Consider the following 24041-nt stretch of genomic DNA (forward strand, 5'->3'; position numbering starts at 1 on the left):
GAATTGCTTCATTTCTTTCTTTAAATGGCACCCAAACAGAAATGAAATGTGAAGTGAGGGAGCCAACAGAAGACCAGCTAAGTTAGGGCCTCAAACTCCAACCAGCAGCTTAATGAGATGCCGATTCTTGTCATTAATTAAACCCGTTCTTAAATTCTGTGGCTCGTGGTGCATTAGCAGACATTTCCAAAATTTTTGATATTTCTCTTTCTAAGAGCTCTGTTAAAATATTTTGGGGACCTGAGCAGATCAACTTTCCTGAAACCTTCATTTTCCTTTATTTTCAGATATTGCATGATGGACACCAGTTGTTTTGACTCATTTTGCATCTCATTATTGTTTGGCTGCTAATTAAGGAAAACAAAACAATTAAAGGGTCTGAGTATTCAAGAGCAAGTCAATTAGAATTAGTGCAAAAGAAGTTAATTAGCAGCAAAAACAGGTCACTCATTAAGAAAAGGGTTAGAATGAAAACCTGCAGCCACGGTGGTCCTCCAGGACCAGTTGACGACCCCTGTATCTGATCTCCACTAATTCACTGCAATAAAAATAAGGTAATTAGATACAATTTTTTATCCAACAAGAACAGTCAAAACTAATTCAAATCTAAGAATACATTTTCTTTATTGGTCATCACAGCTATGAAACCTGGTAGCTGCAGCATTATATGTTTGTTTCAGCACTCAACAGAGACAGTAAACTGTTAGGATTGAGAGAAAAACTTAACAAAGCAAAATACAGGTTATTACTATAAAAAAAAAAACACCTGTGATAATATTCTTTCTGTAAACCAATAAATCTATTCAAGTTCATGTTTTCAGTGAAATTGTAAGGAATAAGGAACAAACTGAAAGTCTATGAAACACCTTAAAAATGTTATCTATAACAAACTCCTGGATAAGCACGGACCGCTAAAAAAATGTTACACAGTTACCACTGTATTTATATAACTGAACTCTGACCTCACGGCATTTATTTAGTGCTCAGTTTAATTCATTTTTTCTTATGTTATTGATATTTACTATGGTTTGCCTTAAATTTGAAAGTTTTAACCTATACTGTTCAAAATGTTTTTGAAAAATGTGAAAATTCAGACAGTCCTGAATAATTTTACAAGACGATTAATATGATAAAAAAAATAAAACTAACATTTTATTCATGTTTTCTTATGAACCACCTATACTGTCAGTAACAATTTTGGACTTGATTAAGATCATTAATAGTTACAAAAATACATACAAAAGTTGATGATTTTTTTCCTTGTTTGTCTTTGGTGAGATCCCAGCCACATGTGGGACACACTTGGGGTTTGTGTCTGTTTTTGTAGACAAAATCACAGGATGGGTTTTTGCACTTTCCTTTGCCCCGAGCTGTTGATAATCCAAGTTCCTGAAAACCAGTGCAAAAATAACAAAACTATATAATAAAAGCTCAGATGACAATTTATTAACAATTTATGTGATTAAATTTTTGATACTAAGACTTTCCTCCCACATGCCCAAAGAGGTACAGGTTAGTTTAAATAATGCTTCCAAATTGGCCTAGTGTTAATGTCGGTGTGGGTGCATTGCATGTGAATGGGCTCTGCGATTAACTCATTCTATCCAGAAACGATTTCTTGCCTTTGGACAAGTACTGCAGAGATAGGATCTGGACTTAAGTGAGTTTGAGAAAATTATGTTAAGTGATTGTATAATAAAGTAATAATTGGAAAGTTAAAGGCAAGTTTCCAAACAGGTATCTTCTACATAAATTGAAGAGCACTTCCCTTCAGTGTAGCGAACCTAAATTTTAGGAAAAAGTAATGCAAAGCCATTTCGGCTCTATGCATTCATACACAAGTGGTATTTCTCATACAGGACGTGCAGCTCATCAGACCTCTAATTTGTGCTAGAGAGGCTTTGCCCATTTCTGCTAATATATGGATGGATACTGTATATAAAAACTAGATTTTGTAAGGGTAGTACAATTACTATGTCACCATTCTGGATCTCCAGGATTCCATCAAGCTTGAAGTTTGCATTTTATTCATGTGCTCATGAGGATTTTCTTCAGAAAGTTTTGTGCAAAGGCCCAGCCAAATGATGTTTTAGATTACTAAAAAAAGATATAATGAACGTATACAAGGTTACACGATTTGTGTTTGTAGGCAACATACATTAAGGCCCATTTGTTATCTGAAGCCGACACCTGCCTCAGAATCATTTCTTTTGGCATGGCCTTTAGCACCCTTGTGATCATAGAAGTAGAAATGGTTGGTAACAGACTGAACAAAGAAGTACAAAATATCTAGATCAGTTACCACTGAGGTCATTAGTGAGTCATATTTTTTACATTAATTTAGTCCAATAAACTTGAATGACGTAAAGGGCAAATACAGTCAAATGAGCAATAATTCTCTATTACAGTCAAGCACATCAAAAATAAATATTTACAAGAAAATAAAAAGATAAGAGTGTGCAATTTCCATACATCCACTAATTTATTTATTTTCTATTGTAACTGTTTCTAAGTCAGGTGGTATGGCACTGATGTGGTAAGGCCTTGGATGAGAAAACAGTAGACAAGAGGACACACATGTACAATTCAAAGTAACTAATCAACAAATGATGTGTATCTGAATTCTACAAAGTCACAAACAAAAATTACCGGCATCCTGCAAATAGCACACCAATAAGGAATCGAACATGGGTCAAAGCACATTAAGTGGGCAATGTTGTCAATTGGACAGCCATGCATTTGGCAAATATATACTGTAGTTTTTTTTTTGGTGTTTATTTATAACCTTATTACAGAATGCATTTTTTCAGTTCCTTGTTAAAAATAATAAAATACACATTATATATATATATATATATACATATATATATATATATATATATAAATATATATATATATATAAATATATATATATATATATATATATATATATATAGTGCATCCGGAAAGTATTCACAGCGCATCACTTTTTCCACATTTTGTTATGTTGCAGCCTTATTCCAAAATGGATTAAATTCATTTTTTTCCTCAGAATTCTACACACAACACCCCATAATGACAACGTGAAAAAAGTTTACTTGAGGTTTTTGCAAATTTATTAAAAATAATAGAAATCACATGTACATAAGTATTCATAGCCTTTGCTCAATACTTTGTCGATGCACCTTTGGCAGCAATTACAGCCTCATGTCTTTTTGAATATGATGCCACAAGCTTGGCACACCTATCCTTGGCCAGTTTCCTCTTTGCAGCACCTCTCAAGCTCCATCAGGTTGGATGGGAAGCGTCGGTGCACAGCCATTTTAAGATCTCTCCGGAGATGTTCAATCGGATTCAAGTCTGGGCTCTGGCTGGGCCACTCAAGGACATTCACAGAGTTGTCCTGAAGCCACTCCTTTGATATCTTGGCTGCGTGCTTAGGGTCGTTGTACTGCTGAAAGATGAACCGTTGCCCCAGTCTGAGGTCAAGAGCGCTCTGGAGCAGGTTTTCATCCAGGATGTCTCTGTACATTGCTGCAGTCATCTTTCCCTTTTTCCTGACTAGTCTCCCAGTTCCTGCCACTGAAAAACATCCCCACAGCATGATACTGCCACCACCATGCTTCACTGTAGGGATGGTATTGGCCTGGTGATGATCGGTGCCTGGTTTCCTCCAAACGTGACGCCTAGCATTCACACCAAAGAGTTCAATCTTTGTCTCATCAGACCAGAGAATTTTCAGGTGCCTTTTGGCAAACTCCAGGCGGGGTGCCATGTGCCTTTTACTAAGGAGTGGCTTCCGTCTGGCCACTCTACCATACAGGCCTGATTGGTGGATTGCTGCAGAGATGGTTGTCCTTCTGGAAGGTTCTCCTCTCTCCACAGAGGACCTCTGGAGCTCTGACAGAGTGACCATCGGGTTCTTGTTCACCTCCCTGACTAAGGCCCTTCTCCCCCGATCGCTCAGTTTAGATGGCCGGCCAGCTCTAGGAAGAGTCCTGGTGGTTTCGAACTTATTCCACTTACGGATGATGGAGGCCACTGTGCTCATTGGGACCTTCAAAGCAGCAGAAATTTTTCTGTAACCTTCCCCAGGATATGTGCCTCGAGACAATCCTGTCTCGGAGGTCTACAGACAATTCCTTTGACTTCATGCTTGGTTTGTGCTCTGACATGAACTGTCAACTGTGGGACCTTAAATTTGCAAAAATCTCAAACTTTTTTCACATTGTCATTATAGGGTGTTGTGTGTAGAATTCTGAGGAAAAAATGAATTTAATCCATTTTGGAATAAGGCTGTAACATAACAAAATGTGGAAAAAGTGATGTGCTGTGAATACTTTTCGGATGCACTGTATATATATATATATATATATATATATATATATATATATATATATATTGTGGCAGACGGCTGGGGCTTATGCCCAGTTGGGACGCTTGGAGGATGGAAGGACCAGGAGAGGAGCAGTACCTCCCCTGGAACACGAGAAGGCAGCCACCCTGGTGGGTGTTGGGGCCAAGGGAACAGAGCTTGGAAGGTCAACCTTGTCGGATCCGTAGCTACCGCCAGGGGGCACCTGGATGATTCAGAGGCCATGGTATGCAGCACTTCCACACCAGGAAGTGCTGCTGGACCAGGAAGCAGGTACAGCCAGGTGCCCATGTAGCACTTCTGGCACACCAGGAAGTGCAGCAGGATGGTCATCAGGGAGCACATCTGGGTGCATTTTAAGAGGGGCCACCTCACTCTATTCAGGGAGCTGGAGCCGGGAGGCAGCAGAAGAGTAACAGAAGGAGAAAGAAAAGGACTGAGCTATATTTGTGGTGATTTGTGCACTGTGTGCTGTGCTGAATTGGAAAAGAAGAAAATAAAAAGCATGAACTTGTGTAAGTGTGCCCCTTGTGTCTGTCTATGTCGGGTTAAGCGTTGGTACAGCGCCACCTATTGTCACAATATATACATAAAAAACACCAAATAATATGTGCTTTACACTTTTTTACAGCACTGAATAACATTTAATAGAACACCAACATTAATACTGAACTGTCAGGACATGAGTGATAATGTTTAAAATATGCTGTGCAAAGTCTGCTGCTATGTGATCTTGCAATTAAAAATCTTATTTATTCAATAAACCTTCACCTCTAAACATAATACAACGACAGCAAGGAAGATTGACTTAAAATGTTTATTGTACTTACTAGAGATGTAGGAGGATTATGTTTGCAGGACAAAACAGACAAAATCTTCACTCCTTTTTCTGGCGATTCATTTTGATTTACATTAGCCAAACTGGGAAGTCTCTAAAAATAAGTTTAGTTAAACTTCAACATCATGTTTAACATCATCACTACTCAGATTTTCAGATTAGGCACAAGTACTGCCAAGCGCAATAAAAAAGGAAAACCGTCATACTTTCAAAGTACCTATTCTTTTCAATATGACTTCAAAAGATAACTTGCATTTGAAATTTATAAAAATTCATTTTGCTAAAAAATAAAACCTTTAATGAAATTTACAATGAATATTCCATAACTAAAAGCAATGATACAGTTAATTAAGTTAATGTGTTCAAAACAGCTCTTTTAGATTGTTAAACAGAATACTCCACCAAAATATGATATATATTTTTTTATAGGTTGCTTACCTCATGTGGTTTGTTGGTGGACAACAGCAAATAAGACTGTGCTTCTGAATTGAAGACAGGATTCTTTGTGAACAGCAATCCTGTTGCTGCACTACTTTATTTTTTCCATAACTATTTATTTAACAATATTTTAGCAAAAATGCATGCATTTTGCACATTGTGAACACAGAAATAGATGACTTAATATGTGGATTATGCAACAAGAGTAACGTGAGGCTTTTTTAATGAATGTTTTTGATATTGTTTGCTGCTGCCCAGCACTGGCCATCCAAGGCTCCCATTCTATCAGAAAAAAACTGAATTCTCCATGAAAACATGAGATTAAAGTTTTTTTCAGATATCACAATAAACCACATGGTTTAAGTAACATGTAAAAAAATATTATTTTTGGGTGGAGTATTTGTTTAAGGAATGTTATTCAATGTGAATATTTAAATTTCAAAAACTGACACAATTACAGTAGTTCTTGGTTTATCTACACAAAGCAGTCCAAAATAATGTTTTAATTATATATAATAATATAGTCAAGAAACCTTGATTATTTTATAATAAACAAGAAGGCTTCTTAAAAAAACTTAAAATATTGCTATACAGTCATCCCTCCTCCATCGCGGGGGTTGCGTTCCAGAGCCACCCGCGAAATAAGAAAATCCGCGAAGTAGAAACCATATGTTTATATGGTTATTTTTATTTTGTCATGCTTGGGTCACAGATTTGCGCAGAAATACAGGAGGTTGTAGAGAGACAGGAACGTTATTCAAACACTGCAAACAAACATTTGTCTCTTTTTCAAAAGTTTAAACTGTGCTCCATGACAAGACAGAGATGACAGTTCTGTCTCACAATTAAAAGAATGCAAACATATCTTCCTCTTCAAAGGAAACAGAGAGGAAAGTAAACAAATCAATAGGGCTGTTTGGCTTTTAAGTATGCGAAGCACTGCTGGTACAAAGCTGTTGAAGGCGGCAGCTCACACCCCCTCCGTCAGGAGCAGGGAGGGAGAGAGAGAGAGAGAGAGAGAGAGAGAGAGAGAGACAGAGAAAAACAAAGTCAAAAATCAATACGTGCCCTTTGAGCTTTTAAGTATGTGAAGCACTGTGCAGCATGTCGCTTCACGAAGCAGCTGCACACAGAAGGTAGCAACGTGAAGATAATCTTTCAGCATTTTTAGACGAGCGTCTGTATCGTCTAGGTGTGCGAACAGCCCCCCTGCTCACACCCCTGGGTAGCTTCTCAGCCATCTGCCAATAGTGTCCCTTGTATGAAATCAACTGGGCAAACCAACTGAGGAAGCATGTACCAGAAATTAAAAGACCCATTGTCCTCAGAAATCCGCGAACCAGCAAAAAATCCACGATATATATTTAAATATGCTTACATATAAAATCCGCGATAGAGTGAAGCCGCGAAAGGCAAAGCGCGATATAGCGAGGGATCACTGTAATCATACACTCAGTCAATTCCTAACAATCAGCAATCCATAAAGTATACAAAAAATATATATATATATTTTTTATGAAATGTACAAAGTGGTTTTATAAAAACCTCCTTACTTGCTCATCCTCTGTTTGTTTGATCTGATGTCCCAGTTGTTTAAGTGTATTAGGCTTTAGCCCGTACATCTTCAGCGAAGTCTGCTTAACTACATAACAAAAACGTACTTTTAGTATACATACTTTTATTATTTAGGATAGTCTTGCAAAAGTTGTTTTATATATACAACGGGGAAAATAAATATTAAACAAGTCAATATTTTTCTCAGTAAATATATTTCAAATGGGGCTATTGACGTGAAATTTTCACCAGATGTCGGTAACAACCCAAGTAATCCACATATATAAAGAAAACAAAACAAATAAGTCTATAAATTAAGTTATGTAATAAAGTGGAAAGACACAGGGGAAAAAAGTACTGAACACATGGAAAAAAAGGAGGTACAAAAATTAATGGAAAGCCAAGAAAGCAGCTGAAATCTGTCAGTATTTAGAAACCAATCCTGCCCCCTCAGTTTAGATGGCCGGCCAGCTCTAGGAAGAGTCCTGGTGGTTTCGAACTTATTCCACTTACGGAAGATGGAGGCCACTGTGCTCATTGGGACCTTCAAAGCAGCAGAAATTTTTCTGTAACCACCCCCAGATATGTGCCTCGAGACAATCCTGTCTCGGAGGTCTACAGACAATTCCTTTGACTTCATGCTTGGTTTGTGCTCTGACATGAACTGTCAACTGTGGGACCTTATATAGACAGGTGTGTGCCTTTCCAAATCATGTCCAGTCAACTGAATTTACCACAGGTGGACTCCAATGAAGCTGCAGAAACATCTCTAGGATGATCAGGAGAAACAGGATGCCCCTGAGCTCAATTTCGAGCTTCACGGCAAAGGCTGTGAACACTTATGTACATGTGCTTTCTCAATTTTTTTATTTTTAATAAATTTGCAAAAACCTCAAGTAAACTTTTTTCAGGTTGTCATTATGGGGTGTTGTGTGTAGAATTCTGAGGAAAAATGAATTTAATACATTTTGGAATACGGCTGTAACATAACAAAATGTGGAAAAAGTGATGCGCTGTGAATACTTTCCGGATGCACTGTATATATGTGCACTTTTACTGTAATTTTAACATTATATTTGTACTTTTAAATCCTTCTTTTATTTAAATTGGGTATGTTTTAAAGAAAGGATTCAATTCCACAAATTCAATTGATTGCCTAAATAAAATTAGTGTCAATGTCAATTTATTTATACAGCACATTTAAAACAACATTGGTAATGCTGTAGCCAAAGTGATTTACATTAAACATACAATTAACATGAAGAAAATAAATAAAGTACAATAAAATGAAATGCAGCCAGCAGTGAGTTAAAGAAATGAAAGAAAATGACTAAGAGTAGGGCAACCATCAGTATTAATGAAGGTCACTGAAAGCTAGAGAATAGAAATGAGTCTTCAATCTAGTTTTAAACAGTTCAATTGAAGGTGACACCTTAATGTAATGAGGTAAAGAGTCCCACAGACGAGGTGCAATAGCCGCAAAAAATGCGGGCACAAGCCCCCTCACTAATAGAAACATTGATAATAGGAAACAAAGATGGACCCAAAACATCAAACGTTTCAACAAAGGGGTGTGGTGGAATAACATCAAGAGGACTGAAAGAAAGTTTTAAGTGTGTCAATAATACTTTTAGCCTTAAACAACTCACCACCCAGTTGATCAATTTTGCAAAAATTTGGCACACTTATATTATAATATCTCATGACTGAGATATTTCAAGAACAGTGTGATCTAATGAGTTCTGAAATTTTAAAATCTCCCACTGAAAAGCACCATTGAATTTACAAAGTCATCTGTCTTAAAGTAGGGGAATATTTAATGTAACTTCAACTACAAATTAGTTTACTGTTTTAAATTTTATAACATTTTCTCTTTTACTAATCTAATTCCACAGTTGCTACTAACAGCAAAACAGGTAGAACTTTAAAATGTACAGACAAAATGTCTGGCAACGTTGTAGGTAACAATAAACATCCATATACCCATCATTCCATTTTTAGTACCTGTCTTTTTATTACTGGGTTGCATAGAATTAATTGTAATTAATCAACAATACACAGAAATAAGCCCTGAACAGTTTACCAGTCTATTACGTTGTACACTAACAACACACTGTTCTTTCAAATTTTGTGGTGTCACAATGTAAACTAAGAAGAGGCAAAATGATGAACATATTAAAAATGATCACAAGTCAAATATTTTTTCATAAATCCATGCATGAAGAATAAATAATTTAAATGCACAACAAAATGCAAAATATTGATAAAAGTATAACTCAAATGTATACTGAAAAAATTGCATTTCCCTTACCTGACTTGCTTTTATTTTTAACCACTTCTGTGTTCTTCCATTTTTCTGGTTGTACAGTTACCCATTGAACAAAAGCAGAGTTGTGGTCTGGCCCTACAAGGAGAATCGCCCCAAATTTAATATATGTGCTGTATGAATAACTTCAGCAATTAATAATATTGTAAAATTACAGCTGTAGATATGTTATCTTATACCGACCATGTTGTCTCACATTTTTAAATCAAGTAAAAATAAATCTTATTACAGTATACCTCAAAGTAACTTTACACTTACAGAAAACATGTAAACCAGAGCCTACCTATCTATCTTTAAACCCTGTGAATACAACTCACTATCTTGAGAACTAGGGCTTCAAAAACACTGGGCGAGAACTATGATTGGTATATACAGTATTTTGTCATATAATAACCTCAATTATATGCCTTACCTGCCTGAGCAGGAGCAGGAAGAATGGCTCGTACAGGACGTTTAGGCACAAGTGCTACATGTTTCGCTCCACCTTTAGTTTTAGCACTGGATATGGCATAATTATAGATACTGTGAAAAAAACAAGTTCTGCACTATAAAACAATTATTTATGACTCAGTTCTTTTAAAACAAGACATTTATGAGGTGTGATGATTTGAGGACTGGTTCTGTATCTTGAGAAATATTTTTTATGATCAAATTTTTATTATGGCAAAATGGTAATACTGTAGAAGGTACGGAACAGGTCAAACCAAATTAGGCATATAAATAGCCACCCAACACACCCCACAAAAAAACTTCTGAAAATGCCTGTATTAAGAGAATCTGAAGTAAAGCAATCTCTGAACTAGCAGTGGAGGAGGTTGAAATGCCCACAACATGCCCTCAAAAGAGAGAGAGAAGAAGAAAGTTGATGAGTACCTGCACTTACCATCTGGCCCTGAACCACCCGTACCATAGAGCGCCATTTATCAATATCTGAGCTAAATGACCTATTGTCTCTTTAAAGTTAAAATAAGATGAACTGTAGCTGGTAGCAATAATTACAACAATGATCACCTTAATATACAAGCCAATCAATGTGACTACATTCAGTAAAAGGCAGTGACGTGCAGTGAGTCAGAGTCAAATTTACAAATATATGAACCCAAAAAAGTAGCGTATTCACTACATAATTGGCAGCCAGCATGCACATTGACTACTAGTTTTGTTTCATATCTCATCAGCATTCTTTACACACACATACTGTAGGTAAGGCACATATTCGGCTAAGAAAGAACGTTACATTTATAGCGGCGAGAGTGGAGAGGGCGCATTTGCTCTGCTCCCTCCATGTGTTCTAAATTGGCCGTTGTAATTCCACAATTAATACTCATTCAATACAAATTAAAGTATAAAGTGGTGTATAAAAACAGATTTCAAGTTTGACCTTAACTGAAATATTTAGTTGCTTTTAATTCTGATACTTTAATTAATTTTAATACAGACTGTTCAACAAAAGAGTAACAAGAAAAACAAAAGAATATTTTATTTAAGGTCAAAATTTAGTTTTTAAATATTGGATTGTTTTTTTCTTAGTCTGATTCTATTTTTTATAAAATTGAAAACCGTTTATGGTCTTACCTTTAATTGCAAATTAAGTCCATGCGCCTATCCTTCTCCACAAAAATCTCTGTTACTTTCTTGTAAAAAGTCCTCCTTATTTTCCTTTTAAAAATCTTAATCTTCCATTTTGGCAGTCAGTCGGAACAAAAAAATTAAAATAAACAGACTGCAGTGCACTTGACTTTCTGATATCGCTAACTTATTAGCGCCGAGAACCTCTGCATTGAAGAACAGCAGCAACAACAAGCACCTGTTGGGCTCACATGCGCCCCCTTTGGCGCGGCACTGTACTGTGTGCCTCACCTTGTGCCTTTTCACTGTAGTTTTATGTCCAATCAGCAACACTAAATATGTCACACACACTCAATGAAGATATTAGCCAGACTGTGGAAAATCAGGGTGTATAATAAACATGTCTGCAAACATTATATTGGCAACCTACATAGAGACAGCAACAGACACGCACCAACTGCATGCATGAAAATCAGGGTGTATAATAAACATGTCTGCAAACATTATATTGGCAACCTACATAGAGACAGCAACAGACACGCACCAACTGCATGCATCAACCTGCAGTGTGTGAGAGAGAGCACAGTCCGAGGTGAGGCTTGGCTCGTCGCTACCGCAACTTGCGTTTTTCCTTTGTATCTGAACAGGAAATGCGCAAATTCATTGATTTTGACTATAAAAATTATCACAATTATTGGAATCATACAAAAAACAAATTTATACCATGGACCAGTGGACAAATTTATTTTATGTTATCATTATTAGTTTTTGTTACTTTTCATTATGATGCCTCACCTGACTCCCCTGACCGCACGTCCCTGGTAAAAGGTGCTTCGTATTTTTCAAACCAAATATTTTTACAGAGTTTCAAAGAAATTGTGCTTGTGTAATAGTAAGCACTTTCAGAATGTAAATGCTAATTGCCTAGACTAGTAGGTTAAGTTAAACTACTTATTCCAATGCAAGAAATGTGTGATGAGTGCAATTTATATCGAACTACAAATCAATGTCTGAATCATGAACCATTATGTCTAGAATTGTAAAAGAGCATATTGCAACAATCTGTGTCACACTATGATATTGCATTTTGAAGATACAGTTAGTCCCCAAACTTTCTGATCACACCTCATAGATGAATTAATATAAAAAATTGAATATTTAGGAAAGCAACTCACTTAGAATGTTTTCTTGGTGGAGTTGAAGAAAGCAGTATATCTGATGATTTATTCCTTGTAACTCCTGCCGATGACTTTTTAGAATGTGAAGATACCTTTTTCACTTGTTTGTTTGTATTTACTAACGGTTTTGTAACTGCTCCGTTGTCTCTCTGTGGAGCACTTTTCACACCATGAACCTCGGGTAACAGAACTTCACCCCACTCAGATGAAGGTTCTTCTCTCTGCTCAAACGATGCTGAAGCAACAATGAGCTGAGTCACTGCTTCTGAAGCCTCAAGGGATGGTTTGCTAGTTTCACTGGAACCTTTATGCTGGTCTGTAGAAGTAACATTGCTGACTACGGCTTTTGCAGTTGCTTTGTCTGGACCTTTTTTCTCCTGTGAAGTATTTGAGAGGAAATGATTAAAAAAAAACTAGATGAGAAAGAACCACTGTTTTAATAAAGACACTGAAAAAGAACCATTACATTTGACACCCATTTTCCACCAAGGTTCTTTCCACACTGAGGACATATAGGTGGCTTGTGTCGAGTTACATATGTATATGAACAACCTGGAGTCTGACAGCTTCCTCTTCCTCTTCTGGTGTATTTTATTGACTGAAAAATACAATAAGATCTTTAGTTTCCATTAGTGTAAATATAAACAACAAGTCTTTTTTTAATTAACTTTAAATAATTTCATAGAAAAACTATATTTATAACTACACTGAATAGAAATGAACTATATAAGCATTAAAAAATAATATCGTTTTCAAATATTACCGATATTACTAACACACAATACACTCACAACTTTCAATAATGTTTTGCAAGCAAGGAAACATGGCCACAAATTTAACAAAAAAGCTGTAAAAGTAAGCAATGACAAAAGTCATATTGTGCTTTGTTCTGATCCCCTTTAACACTAGAACCTCTGAAGCCTACTCGTAATCTTGGCCCACCTTTAATTCCTTCGCACCTCTCCGTCAGCGTCTTTTATTTTGTGAATGTGTTTATCAGCACAAGCAGCCTGCTATCCAATCCTATATGCTATCCCATATTCTATAATAGTAACAATAAGAACAGCTCACTACTTAAAACGAATGAGATCAGAATCGAACCAGGAACCTCTTGATTACAAGTCAACATTTCTTACCGCTGCACCAACAAAGTGGTTGTGTCAGCGCCGTACCCTAACCCAATTTCTTTTTCTACACTTATATATTTGAATAAAATCACACTTGTTTTGTTATATTTGTAATTTTTTAAAAGTGTTTATTTGATATTTGGACATCAGTCTTCACACATTATACACTTCATGTCTACATTTGGTCAATTATTACTAAAATACGAAAAACATTTCTTTTTTAGTTTTGTGTTCAACAATTCCTGCCTCGCATTTCATCCTACATTTACACAGATCGTTGTAGAAACGGAAAACACATGAAATGTATGTATTCCAAATGATGATATATTTTTTACCTTCTACAACTCCAGGCACCTCACACCCAGATAAACAGACTGTAACTCTGAGAATCTTCTCTGCGACTTGAGCTGCATTGCTTAGCAGGCTGCTTGTGCTGATGGACACATTTACAAATCAAAAGACACTGATGGAGACGTGTGAAGGAATTTAAGGTGGGCCGGGATTATGAGTTTTTTTCATAGGCTTCAGGGATTCTAGTGTTAACTACTGTGCTTCACAGAACGTCACAAAACGAATGTCAATATAAGGTGTATAAAAATATAAAACGCCAAATATTGCACTATTGTTATTTTCTTGTACTCTATTAATAAGATATATTAGATTCTCACACTGAATCAAACAGCACTATTGTTCTACTAATATATTATTCATTTAAATACTCTGCTTAATAAGTTGAAAAAATAGTGAAAAATGATCATCCTGCAACAACTGAAACTCACATCTAATTAACCAAAAAATAACTATAAAACAGACATCATTTTCATGTTCCAGTGTCAAACATAAGCACATGTTACTAACCAGTTTAAATGAAGGAGAAGAATGTGAATCAATTTTGTTACTGATGGGTAAGACTATCAGCCCTGTCGATGCAGTGGAGCCAGTTTCTGTTGCTTCCTACAAGACAGAAATCAAAATATAAATAACAGAAAATGAATGTATTAGGAAAAGAAAAGTTATTGACTTTGTAAGACCAGTTCTAGCTCAGACAGCTGCCAAATGGTGATGTAGCTGGACCCCAAACCAAGAGAAGGTGAACCTTTAACAGTATTGCATTTTTGCAACAGCTATAAAAGGCTTCAGATGTGGCTTCACAATCACATTATGCAGTACAGCCAAGGCATAAACTCTTGACAACTACTTCATTACTTCACTAAATGCTCCACAATATCTTAAAGAACTCCTTATACAGTAATCCCTCCTCCATCGCGGGGGTTGCGTTCCAGAGCCACCCACGAAATAAGAAAATCCGCGAAGTAGAAACCATATGTTTATATGGTTATTTTTATATTGTCATGCTTGGGTCACAGATTTGCGCAGAAACACAGGAGGTTGTAGAGAGACAGGAACGTTATTCAAACACTGCAAACAAACATTTGTCTCTTTTTCAAAAGTTTAAACTGTGCTCCATGACAAGACAGAGATGACAGTTCTGTCTCACAATTAAAAGAATGCAAACATATCTTCCTCTTCAAAGGAGTGCGCGTCAGGAGCACAGGCTGTCAGAAACAGAGAGGAAAGCAAACAAATCAATAGGGCTGTTTGGCTTTTAAGTATGCGAAGCACCGCCCGGTACAAAGCTGTTGAAGGCGGCAGCTCACACCCCCTCCGTCAGGAGCAGGGTGAGAGAGAGAGAGAGAGAGAGAGAGAGAGAGAGACAGAGAAAAACAAAACAGTGAAAAATCAATAGGTGCCCTTTGAGCTTTTAAGTATGTGAAGCACCGTGCAGCATGTCGCTTCACGAAGCAGCTGCACACAGAAGGTAGCAACGTGAAGATAATCTTTCAGCATTTTTAGACGAGCGTCCGTATCGTCTAGGTGTGCGAACAGCCCCCCTGCGTCAGGATCAGAGACAGTCAGCGCAAGAGAGACAGAGAAAAGTAAGTTGGGTAGCTTCTCAGCCATCTGCCAATAGCGTCCCTTGTATGAAATCAACTGGGCAAACCAACTGAGGAAGCATGTACCAGAAATTAAAAGACCCATTGTCCTCAGAAATCCGCGAACCAGCAAAAAATCCGCGATATATATTTAAATATGCTTACATATAAAATCCGCAATAGAGTGAAGCCGCAAAAGGCGAATCGCGATATAGCGAGGGATCACTGTATTACAATCCACTACAAGAAACCTCTGTTTTACAAATACCCACCGCCTTTGACCCCCTGTGACCAAACTACGTACAATGGGTGACTGAGCCTTTGCAGCCGCTGCTCCACGGCTCTGGAATGCCCTACCAGAGAACCTGAGAACACAGCAGATTGTGGGCTGTTTTAAAAAACAGCTAAAGACTTTTCTATTTAGGAAAGCATATTAACAAGAATGCTATAATTATTGTTGTTTTATCTGTATTTTTATCTTGCCTTGCCTTTGTTTAATCTTTTTATGTTGCACTTTGAGATTTACTGCTTATGTAAAGTGCCCCTATAAATAAAATGCATTATTATTATTATTATTACTTCAATCATATTAACCTGTTTAATTAAAACTAGATACTCTATGGTGGTGAAATGAATTATAAAAAAAGGATACATGAAACATTGCTAAAGTGAAAGTTATCAATACATACACAATAAACAGTCATATCTGTGGTGTCTAACCTGGTTTGGGATGATGGTCACTAAATGCCCTTCATCGACATTCTGTGATCCAGGTGGAACAGATATTACAGAACCAGACCCATCCATTACGGATTCCTCTATAACCACTCCAAACGCTCCATAGGTTGGGTTACCCACCAGCTCCAAAGTATCCTGCTCTAACACAAAACCTGCAGCTGACTTGTCCTGTGAAGGATTGGAGTACTGAGACAATATTTGCTGCAGGGCAACTGACTGACTAAGAACAGCAGCTGCCTCATCTGTCAGTCCTTCAACAGCAATACACTGCTCAGGAAGTTCAACTTCACTGCCCAGTCCAATTGGAGAAAACAGAGTATCGTGTGAAAGAGATGAAGTCTGAGAAGCGGCAGAGGTTTCTGCCTCATCCTGATCCAAACAGAGTTCTGATTTCTGGCTTGTCCTCTCCTCAGGTTGACAGCTTTTTGGAATAAGGACATAACTAGAGCGAGGAAGAATTTTTCTAAAACCTGGTAGATCAGCTGAAGGTCCTGATATCAGAGTATCCTAGAAAGAAAAAGAATTATATTTATGCTGTTTGCTGTGTTCTTTATTTATAATCATAAACAGGCAAAGGCTATACTGTTACTGAAACAGACTCAAAACGAATCTTATTACACTAGCAGTTAGAGGGTATACAAATTACACACAGAAGACGGTTGAGTCATTCAGAACCCAAGGAATGTAAGGCAGACACATTACACAACATGACACAGAGCTGCTCTGTGAACCAATATTAAAAATTAAAAATCTGGACTCAAAAAATGTATTAAAAAAATTACATTAGTTTGTGCTTAGCTCGTGGTGTTGTGTGCCACTAGGTTGAGAATCAAGTATTGTTTCTGTAATACATGAAAGTAGTTTAAAGCAAAATAATTATGTATCTCTCAATTCCCCAAGTGTAACCAAAGAGGAAGGCAAAAATCTGCTTGTCCTGAACAAAGATGCTAATGTTGAAAAACGGAACTCATTATTTGTTTAAATTTTAATTGAGGTTATGTTGTTCAAATGTCATGAAAAACAACATCATCAAATTGAGGTCCTAAAGAAACCACTGATAACAGAATTTTTGAAATAAATGTCAAAATAAAATTGAAGATACGTTCATAAAAACCAACAATAATTTAACCCATCGATACAGATTATAAAATCTGGTTATGTCTAAAACCAGCCCAACAATGAATTACTACTACTCTCCAGGTCCTGGCAGCTACATTTACATTTACATTTACATCATTTAGCAGACGCTCTTATCCAGAGCGACTTACAACAGTGCTTAGTAGTCTACGACTGTTCTTCAGTCTTTAAGGCTAGGATTAAATCTACTGTCATTAAACAAGTTACCGCTGACCAAGTTGTATACAAAACCCTGCTAGAAGAAAATAGTAAGTTAGTACAAAATTTTTTTTTTTTTTTTTTTTTTTTTGAAAAAAAAAAAAGTATGGGGACTTTAGTCCAAGTGCTGTTGAAAGAAGTGTGTCTTCAGGCGACGTTTGAAGACAGTGAGGGACTCCGCTGTTCGTACAGCAAGAGGAAGTTCGTTCCACCACTGAGGAGCCAACACTGCAAAGAGTCTTGATGCATGTCGTCCTCTTCTTTTAAGTAAGGGTGGTTCGAGGCGTGCAGTGCTTGATGTTCTGAGACAGCGAGAAGTGACACGCTGCTTGACCAGTGCTGATATGTAAGGTGGTGCAGCTCCAGTTTTGGCCTTAAAGGCAAGTGTTAGGGTTTTGAACCTGATGCGGGCAGCCACAGGGAGCCAGTGCAGGTTCCGCAGCAGAGGTGTAGTGTGCGAGAATTTGGGAATATCAAAAACGAGTCTTGCAGCTGCATTCTGGATCAGTTGAAGTGGTCGTGTTGCCTTTAGTGAAAGTCCAGACAGCAGAGAGTTGCAGTAGTCCAGCTTAGAGATGACCAAGGTCTGGACGAGAAGCTGAGTAGCCTCTGTAGTGAGAAAGGGGCGGATTCTCCTAATGTTGTAAAGGAGATATCTGCAGGACCTGGAGAGGTTGCTGATGTGTGGAGAGAAAGACAATTCTTCGTCTAGAGTGACACCAAGACTTCTTGCCGTTTTTGAGGGGACGATAACCGAGTTGTCAAGAGAGATTGCAAGGTCAAGATTCGGAGATGAGTTGCCTCTGATATACAAGAGTTCAGTCTTGCTGGGATTCAACTTGAGGTGGTGGGAAGTCATCCAAGAGGAGATATCAGCAAGGCAGTTTGAGATGCGGGTTGAGACCTAGGAGCTAGGAACCACTGATATAAATTTGTAGTGGAAAAATCAAATTAAAAAAAAATTGCATTTATAGAAAATCCAAAAATTTTAAACGGAGCGTAAACCAAACTGCTGTTTGTTGAAATACACTTACTGGATCTATTCCTTCCTTCTCAAGTTTGGCTCTCTCCAAATAATATCCTTTTTCTGAAACGTTTAGCTGTTTCCAGCTTGCACTGATCCTTTTGTTAATTTCAGACTGTGGAAGGTGAGGGTATTCTTGTTGAATGCTCTGATGAACATCAAAGTAATACAAGAGATAAGCAGACCTGCAAGAAAAATAAAGCAGTAAAAACAGGTGACACAGATTAAGAAAGAAATTGGACTGTTATGTATTTTTGATTTTTTATTGTGTCATGTTTCTACCTGAACAATAAAATTACAGTAAAATGGGCATATGGAACATTCTGTTCTAACTGCAGGTTTAACTCTAAGCATGCCAAGAACCATTCAAAGACTGCATTAAAAAAGAATCCTCTCACATTATGGAAATGCCATACCATCAATGAGGCAAGTTTACTCAATTTGGATTTTCATTTGCCCATGGTTTTCTAAGAAATATTTAGTGAGTCCGATAGGATTACAAATATATTAGAATTGTGAAAGATATTTTAAAAAAATGCATTTACATTTTACTTTGTGTGCATTTGCTTATAAAGTTTGAAAATCTCTGGATTTGGTTTGGTTTTGGAGTTAGTCATACCTTGGCTTTTTTGCCTTTTCTGTGTTTTCTCCATAGCCTTTACATTTCTTTTTCTTTTTAGGTGATGAAACTTCTATGAAGCTATAGCATCCTTCATTGCCTTCTGCTTTTACTTTCATCCCAGGTCCTTCACAGACATCATCCATAGCTATTATTTGGAACCCACTAAGCCACACATATTACAAAACTGTAAGAAGAAAAAAAAACAAACAAAGAGTGCATAAATGACTCAATAATAATTAAACACTAAATACCACTGTTTGTTTACTATTGAGATATTTCAAGCAATCTATAGCGACTGTACAGTGATTAGTGCTGCTGTTTTATGGATCCAGTATCCTTGGTTCAAATCCTGCTCCCAGATGTTGTCTTTGTGCAGTTTGCGCAGTCCCCTCTTGTGTTTTTTTGCCAAGTTTTCTCTAAAACCCCAAGGATGTATGTTAGGTTAATGGATGATTCCAAACTGTTCCTATGTAGCTGTGTATATATAGTTAGACCCTACCATGAACCGGCAGATGTTGAGGGTAGATCATCAAGGCACCCATTTCTGTCAGGATAGGCTCCAGTCCCCTGAACCTTAAAAAAAGATGTGGATTAAGTCGAAAAAACATTATATTCAGCTTTATATTGACTTTATATCTACTATCTCTCTCTCTCTCTCTCTCTCTATATATATATATATAAAATCCTAAGCTTAAAAGCGTAAGGATTTTATGTGAGGTTTTTATTTCACATTTTCTATCACGCTTTAAATCTGGCTTATTTTAAAACCTACATATATATATTTGGTATCATTCTTTTCAGAATTTATCAAACTTTAATGTGATGTTGTTAGATTTTCAGATTCTTATTCTGCTTTTCATTTATAAACTAAAAAATTAAGTAGTGGTTTTTATTTTTGATCAAGTAAACTTTCTTTCACAGGAACAAACTATTAAAAAAAATTATCTATTTATAACACCAATGTTTGTATTTAGGTTATTTAGTTAGCTGAAGGTCGAGTTACGATGACCCATTGCATACCAGTTTAGTTTTCACGTGATTTTTCCTGTTATTTAAATTAGTCATTTTTAAAAAAAAGTTTTGTTTTTTTTAATCTATAAGAATGTCAGTTAAAACGAATGGATTGTTTATTTAGTCTCTTATAAATACTCGTCGAGCATAGTGGACCTCAGTTTAACGGGAATACTCCATTCGGTAAGAGAGTAAATATTTTATTCTTATTTCATGATTTTTACTCCGTTAAATAATAATTATTTTTTCTTTTACCTATTTGTACAATTTTGTGATTTTGACTCCAATAAATAATCATTTTTCTTTTACACATTTACAGATTTTATTAATATTCTGGCCGCAACTTGGGGTTGGGCACCGAAGGCCTTTCCCCTCTAGTACAGTCTAATATATAAAGCTCAAAATCTGTGTGTGTGTCTGCGTGAATATACGTGCATGTCTGGTATCTCTGCCAAAACTTGAACAGCCATCTCATTTGATTAGGAACCTTTTTTTTGTAACTTTGACTACAATTTGAACAGCAGTGCCACCTGGTGGCTCCCAGCAAGTGAAACACCAGAACAGACTGAAGTCAGATTTGCAAACAAAGGGGACCAGAGTTTAAAATTACTTAACTGTGCAATGCCAGGTGCTGCTTCTATACAATATATCACTATAACTAACATAGCATTGGCAGGTTAATTAAATTATTCAGGTCTATTTAACAATTAAAAATATAAGACTATAAAACAGTATGAAAGCAGTCAATTTAAACATTAAAATATCCATCCATCCATTTTCCAACCCGCTGAATCCGAACACAGGGTCACGGGGGTCTGCTGGAGCCAATCCCAGCCAACACAGGGCACAAGGCAGGGAACCAATCCTGGGCAGGGTGCCAACCCACCGCAAACATTAAAATATATATATTTTAACATAACTGGAGTAAGATATGCAGATTATAGGAGATGTTTGACATTTCAGAAATTGAACTTACTTTCTCATATTGGTGGTATACTTACCATAAAACCTAGTCACTTGAAATCTCTGCAAGGGGCACACAATTAAACATGAATTAAAAGCCATAAACCTTAACTACAGTTTATGCTTCAGATTATATTTATGAGAACAAAATAGACTGGAAATGATTAACTGTATGGCCACTTTTTAGTACCACCATGCAGAAATCAGTTTGTCTCCCTCACAGCAAAAGGTTTAATTCAAATTGGGTCCACAGTCCATGTGGAGTTTGTGTATTCTGTGTTTCATGGTTGACTGATACATATGCATAAATGTGCTCTATGACAAACTGGCCTTGCAGCATGTGTAAGTTAAAAATCAATTTTTTTCAAAACGATTTGGTGCCGGTAGTGTAGCAGGTAACAATATCATTTCATGCAGCCAATATCTTGGGTTCAAATCAAGCAAATTAGAGTTTACACATTCGGCCTGTCTCTGTTTTCCTTCAATATGTCCACAGCGGAGATGTTTAGGCTGATAGGCATTTCCACCTTGGTGTATGGGGTGGTGCAGTGGGTAGCGGCTGCTGCCTTGCAGTTAGGAAATCTGGATTCGCTTCCCGGGTCCTCCCTGCGTGGAGTTTGCATGTTCTCCCCGCGTCTGCATGGGTTTCCTCCCACAGTCCAAAGACATACAGCTTAGGTGCATTGGCAATTCTAAATTGTCCTTGGTGTGTATGGGAGTGTGTCTTGCGGTGGGCTGGTGCCCTGCCCGGGATTTCTTCCTGCCTTGCTCCCTGTGTTGGCTGGGACTGGCTCCAGCAGACCCCCGTGACCCTGTGTTAGGATATAGTGGGTTGCATAATGACTGACTGATTGAATGTGCATGTGTGGGCCTGTCTTGATGAAGGCTGTTTCCTGCTTTGCATCCAGACCATGGATATCCTGCATTAAGGAGGTCTGAAAAAGTTAAAATTGATACACAGCACTAGTTTTGGCTTTACAATGGATGTATTCCAAGTTTTTGGGGTTTCATTTTCATATTTGACCTGATACCCTATTGGCCAGTACGTTTTTTTTTTTTTTTTGTGAAATAAACAATCATAAATTCACTTAGTCTGGAGCAAATGAAAGGATATGTATGTTCATTCCAAAGTATTACGGATAGAAGATATCAATTAGTAATAAGGAAATTGAGGGCTTTGGACCATGTAAACAGCAGAGAAGCTTGTCTGTCTGATGTCTCATGTTTTATATGCAATGACAAAATGAAAATAAAAGAGCAGAGACTGCTGCTGAACTCACCGCAGCTGTTAACCTTTTGCACAGCGTTGGATCTGTCAGGCAGAATGGTATTTGCTGTCAGAAAACTGGCACGAATGTGCTAGATACTTGGCACGCAATCACTAAATGTGACAGAACTAATGATTTTCAGTTGCTTAAACTGACATGGCTGGTGATGCAATCAGCAACTGCAGTAGGCAAAACTGATATACCCCATGGCTAGAAGTTGAATAATATGGCATTGGCTTCACCAAACCAGGGTAGAGGAGGTTTCTCCTGACAAGATCAGGCATAAGGCAGACACTAGCATTGGACAGGAAGCCTGTCCATTGCTAAGGACACACTTGCATATCATATAACTAACCCATAGCTAATCCATCAATTCCAACTGGACAATAACCCTTAGCAGCAAGGCAAATTAAGTTCCATGAGAAAACCGAATGCAGACACTGAAAGAACACAAAATCCACAAGGGTAGCGTCCAGACCAAAAGTATGCACAATGGCCACCCTGCCAGCCCAGAACCTTTGCATGTGTAATTATATTCTTTCATTTCACTGTTTTGACAAGGACAATGGACACACAGTTGTTGTCTCCCAGCTGATGACCCACACAAGCTAATTAACAATGTTACAACTTCAATGCTAAAATTGTGAATGTCCACAAGTAGTGTATATAATCTGTTACAGAAAATATAAATGGATTCAACTAAGACAGACACAAAGAAACAACTTTTATTTGTCTGCAGGTGAAATTTTGCATTTTACAGAAGCTCATTAGACAGTTAAATAAAAGGCACGATAAGACAGACAGGCAGACATACAGACAGATTGACAGACTCACAATTAAGGTCTGAAAACACACCAGAATGACTAAAAAAGGAGAAAAATTTAAAGGAAGAAAACTTCTGACTTGGCAGTAACAGTCACAAACAGGCATTATACAGGTGTATTGCTGTTGATATAAAGGAGCCCCTATACTTCTTTTGTCTAATTTGTTGGCTAAAAGTACTGTGTCAGGGGAGAGTCAGGGAGGATGTGGGGCATTGTTCATAATGGCACTCATTTTTGTTTCAATTTTCTCTTACGCTACTACCTCCAGGTAGTCAAGAGTGCATCCATAACTAAGCCTGTCCTTTTAATTAGTTTGTTGATTCGGTGGGTCACTCTTTAAATGATGTTACCTGCCCAACACACCACATTAAAAAATAAAAAAATAAAATCACACAGACCATCACAGAGTTGTACAAGATGTGAAGGATGTCCCATATTAAAGGAATGTAATCTCCTAAGGAAAAATTAGCCTGTTCTGCCTTTTCTTACATAGTTCCACTGTGTTACTAGACCAGTCCAAGCTGTCACTAATGTGGACCCCAAATACTTGTAAGCAATGCTTCATCTCACCTGAATAGTGACCAAACACAGAGGCTCTTTGGTGTGGCAACAATCAATAAGCAGTTTCTTGGTTTAGCTGATGTTAAGTTGCAGACAATTGTTTCTGCACCAAGAATCAAACTTCTCCACCTGACCCCTGTCCTGTATCTCACCCTGCTTATCATTGCACCTCCTAAGTGTAGAAACACCTGATAATTTCTACAAGTGACAAAATCTGCTGTTATATTTATAGTCTGAGGTGTACGGAGTAGACAAAATAAGACAGGTTTGTTCCTTGTTAGTGCTCCAGTAATGCTCACATCCCTATCAGAAACACAGCCCTTGGGACTCACAAACTGTGTCTGCCCGACAAACAGTTCACTATCCATGACACCACA

The 24041-nt window shown here is 37.3% G+C and overlaps 1 protein-coding gene across 5 annotated transcripts in view; it reads right to left on the reverse strand.

The window, feature by feature from the left end:
- hmgxb3 (HMG box domain containing 3) overlaps window positions 1-24041 on the reverse strand; it is a 52455-nt gene that overhangs the window by 27058 nt on the left and 1356 nt on the right. Inside the window, exons 2-13 of one of the 5 annotated variants that reach the window (XM_051933719.1) lie at window positions 19537-19610; window positions 19035-19221; window positions 18426-18600; window positions 16039-16563; window positions 14243-14338; window positions 12724-12855; window positions 12255-12634; window positions 9923-10032; window positions 9496-9588; window positions 7184-7272; window positions 5185-5286; window positions 1240-1389 (exon numbers count right to left, since the gene is read on the reverse strand). In XM_051933719.1, the coding sequence (XP_051789679.1) occupies window positions 1240-1389; window positions 5185-5286; window positions 7184-7272; window positions 9496-9588; window positions 9923-10032; window positions 12255-12634; window positions 12724-12855; window positions 14243-14338; window positions 16039-16563; window positions 18426-18600; window positions 19035-19180 (1998 nt within the window). In that variant the 5' untranslated portion in view covers window positions 19181-19221; window positions 19537-19610. Of the gene's footprint in view, window positions 1-1239; window positions 1390-5184; window positions 5287-7183; window positions 7273-9495; window positions 9589-9922; window positions 10033-12254; window positions 12635-12723; window positions 12856-14242; window positions 14339-16038; window positions 16564-18425; window positions 18601-19034; window positions 19667-21049; window positions 21540-24041 lie in introns of those variants that run through there. The other 4 variants (XM_051933720.1, XM_051933718.1, XM_028813048.2 and 1 more) reach the window with 4 other exon arrangements.

Source organism: Erpetoichthys calabaricus, chromosome 11 (assembly GCF_900747795.2).
Source record: "Erpetoichthys calabaricus chromosome 11, fErpCal1.3, whole genome shotgun sequence".
Lineage (NCBI taxonomy): Eukaryota > Metazoa > Chordata > Cladistia > Polypteriformes > Polypteridae > Erpetoichthys > Erpetoichthys calabaricus.